Here is a 3,111-nt window from a genome sequence, read left to right on the forward strand (position 1 = left end):
TCAATCCGCTGACCCCAATGGCTACGCCTTCAGCCCGCTGTCACATGAGACGTTCGGCCGCATGGGCAAGCCGGCGGTGGAGCTGCTCAATACCCTGGCGATAACAGCGAGTGCTTGGGGTGATGTTATCAAGGATGGATTTGTCACCAATGCGCTACGGGAACTCAGCATTGGCTTATGTAGGGGCAATGCTATCATGTACCGGCGTTCTCTTCAAGTTTTAGCTCGTGCCAGCGGCCCCGCGTTTATGACAGGCTTGCTTGTTCCGACCGCTGACGTTCAATGAGCTGTATCGCTTCGCATGTGCTGTCTTTGTTTCTTGTTGTCTATTTCTTGCCATTATCTATGTGATGTAATGATGATGTGCCATTGAACATTACATCTTCTATGTGTTGTAATGATGTACCGTTTACAACACTACCGCATGCACTAGGCATCACATAGACATTGGCAACTCCAAGACCTGAGGCAAGCTCGGGAACTACTGCTACCCTTCCCAACACCTGAGGCAAGCGTACCTAGACCAGCCTGACTTACCATAGCCTGAACTGACCTAAAAATTCTGATGCATCTTCATTACTGCGCCATTCTAGCATTGTTGGTATTTTTAATGCTGCATTGCAAGCACCCACTGGCACTCTACAGCCCTGGTCTTGAAGCCCCCTGGGTACGTCTCTGTTGCCGTGTGTCATGGCTAGGGGGACATGGCGAGATTCTCGATTCATTTATTTTGTTTCATGACTGGCCTTGAAAGACATGAATTGGGCTCCAGAATGCCAGTGCACTCCATATGGGCGATGGGGGAGCAAGCTGTTGACACCTACAGGTGGTGCATACCAGACCTTGTCTGCTTCCAGAATACGCTCAGCTGCTTCGCGGGCGTTCCAGCCGGCGAACACGGCTAACGGAATGTGCCCGCTTTCAGCCCAGGCAAACCTGAGCAGGCAGACTAAGCTGCCAGCCCGCGAGCGCTCAAGACAATCAAGCAGCGCTTGGCAATTCCGTCTTCCGGAGCATGTGCGGCCGTGCGCAAACGGGTCTCGGCAACGACGATAGATCTTTTCAGTGTGCCGCCGCAGGTGGCGGGACGCCACACTGACGTGACGGATCACGCCACGTGCTTAGATCGGATGTGGAGCTGCGCAGACACGGTCAGGGCAGGTCATCCGCTCCTGTCTATGTAGTCAGTTGCAGCCAAGGAGTCCTACTTGAGAAGTTGCTGATCATTAGCATAAATCAGACACACAGATGTATCACACTCGTTCAGGACAGATTGTAAACGGCAGTGCTTCAACAGGGTGAACTTTGGTGTGCACTATCTGGTTCTTGTGTTAGCTGACCCAGTTGTAACACTCCTTGTACTGCAAACTCTCTGAAAGATGAGCATATGCCAACACACCATTCCACACAGCAGCCCATGCAGAATCTGGTCCAGGACGGGTACAGTCACCGCTGGGTCAGACTGCAGAAATTACATGTTCACGATGCCTGTAAATAGTAAAATCTGTATAGGCAAACAACGGCAAGCCCTTTCTGGTAGGACAACATGGCATCAGATCAGACAGCACTGGCATGACCTTCAAAGATGCCAGCGCTTGTTTGTTTGCGGACTACGGAGCTGACGTCGGACAGCTTCCCATCGACTGAAATGCTCTGAATGCTCAAGCCCGAGCAGGTGTATCCAGGGATCTGGAAACTGAGAAGGGTGGGTTGCTGATGCCAAGTGTGACCTTTCGCGGGGACAAGCGTCTGCAGCTCCACATGGCACACCTCCCACTTTGCACGCTCTTCCTTCTCGCTCCTTCCCACCACGTCCTGCATGATGACAATGATGTATCTGTCTATCTACACTACCGCATCCACTTGGACGTTGGCAACTCCAAGACCTACTTGGGAATCATGGCACATCAAACTGCGTTGACAAACAGAAGTCAAGGAAAGCGAATCATTCGGGAATCACGCCACGTCCACGTAAGCTAGCGTTAGGCAATGGGTGCATGACGGGCGACGTCGAGAGTGATGTAAGCGGCATGCAGTGCTTGTGTCTCAAGTGATCTTGCTGTCGTCGACACGTATGGCACTTCATGGCAGCAAAGGAAGACGGAGAAGGAAAACGCCAGCCCAAAGAAGGCGGCGTTGACAACGGGCGAGACAGCCAGAGCTCATCTCGTGCCTGAATGGAGGGATGCGGAATCCCCAAAGGAGGAAGAAACTATGGAGGCTTACAGAACGGATGATTGATCAGGTGGCACTTCATGGCAGCAAGCTCATTTTCGGACATACCACGCAATGTTTCCGGCACCATGGAGTGGGGTTTCGGCAACCGCAACGCTTGCGTTCCAACGCGTAGCAGTACGGCAATGAAGCAGAGGCGCATACCTTCATGGTCCATTCCATCGTTGCATCGGTGCTGTTCATCTTGCACTTGCCGGTGCTGGGATGGCCGGAAGCCGAGCAAAACGTGGGTGGCAAGGGCACGCGAACAGTCACCGACTTGGCGACGAAGGCGGCCGGGAACAGCGCCCTTATGTGCACAGAGATGCTTGCTTTGGAGCCTTGGCGACCCACAGGGCCACATCGTATGCTGAAAGGCGGCTGGATGCCCACCTCGACTATGTCCATCCTGCAGGTAGTCCACCATCATCCGTTGTGAGGGCGAGATTGCGCATGATGATGATATCTTCCAACCGCTGACGTTCAATGAGCTGTATCACTTCGATTGTGCCGTCTTTGTTGCTTACTGACTATTTTCTGCCATTATCTATGTGATGTAATGATGCATCGCTATGTAGGGGCAATGCTGTCATGTAACGTCGCTCTCTTCAAATTTTAGCTCGTGCAAGCGGCCGCGCGTTCATGACAGGCTTGCTTGTTCCGACCGCTGACGTTCAATGAGCTGTATCACTTTGAATGTGCTGTCTTGGTTGCTTGTTGACTTTGTCCTGCCAGTATTCATGTGATGTAACAAAGCATTGTATTAGCACACTTACCACATCCGCATGGCCATGGGCATCTCCAAGAACTACTTGGGAATCAGTGTTTAGTATGCGCATGACGTGAACACCCAATTCATGGTCGGTGACTAGCCTCAATACTTTGGGCTCTCCTGGA

General features: G+C 52.1%; 1 protein-coding gene across 1 annotated transcript; it reads right to left on the reverse strand.

Annotated features, from left to right (window-relative positions):
* Window positions 1-1,557: 1,557 nt before the first annotated feature.
* On the reverse strand, window positions 1,558-2,622 carry LOC149809995 (AP-2 complex subunit mu-like). Its single transcript, XM_089994486.1, has 2 exons — window positions 2,380-2,622; window positions 1,558-1,815 (listed from the first exon to the last, which is right to left on the reverse strand). The coding sequence occupies exons 1-2, from the start codon at window positions 2,620-2,622 to the stop codon at window positions 1,558-1,560; spliced, it is 501 nt and encodes a 166-aa protein (XP_089850612.1).
* Between the last annotated feature and the right edge of the window lie 489 nt (window positions 2,623-3,111).

Source organism: Nuphar pumila, unplaced genomic scaffold, assembly GCF_984573655.1.
Source record: "Nuphar pumila unplaced genomic scaffold, dmNupPumi1.hap1.1 HAP1_SCAFFOLD_609, whole genome shotgun sequence".
Lineage (NCBI taxonomy): Eukaryota > Viridiplantae > Streptophyta > Magnoliopsida > Nymphaeales > Nymphaeaceae > Nuphar > Nuphar pumila.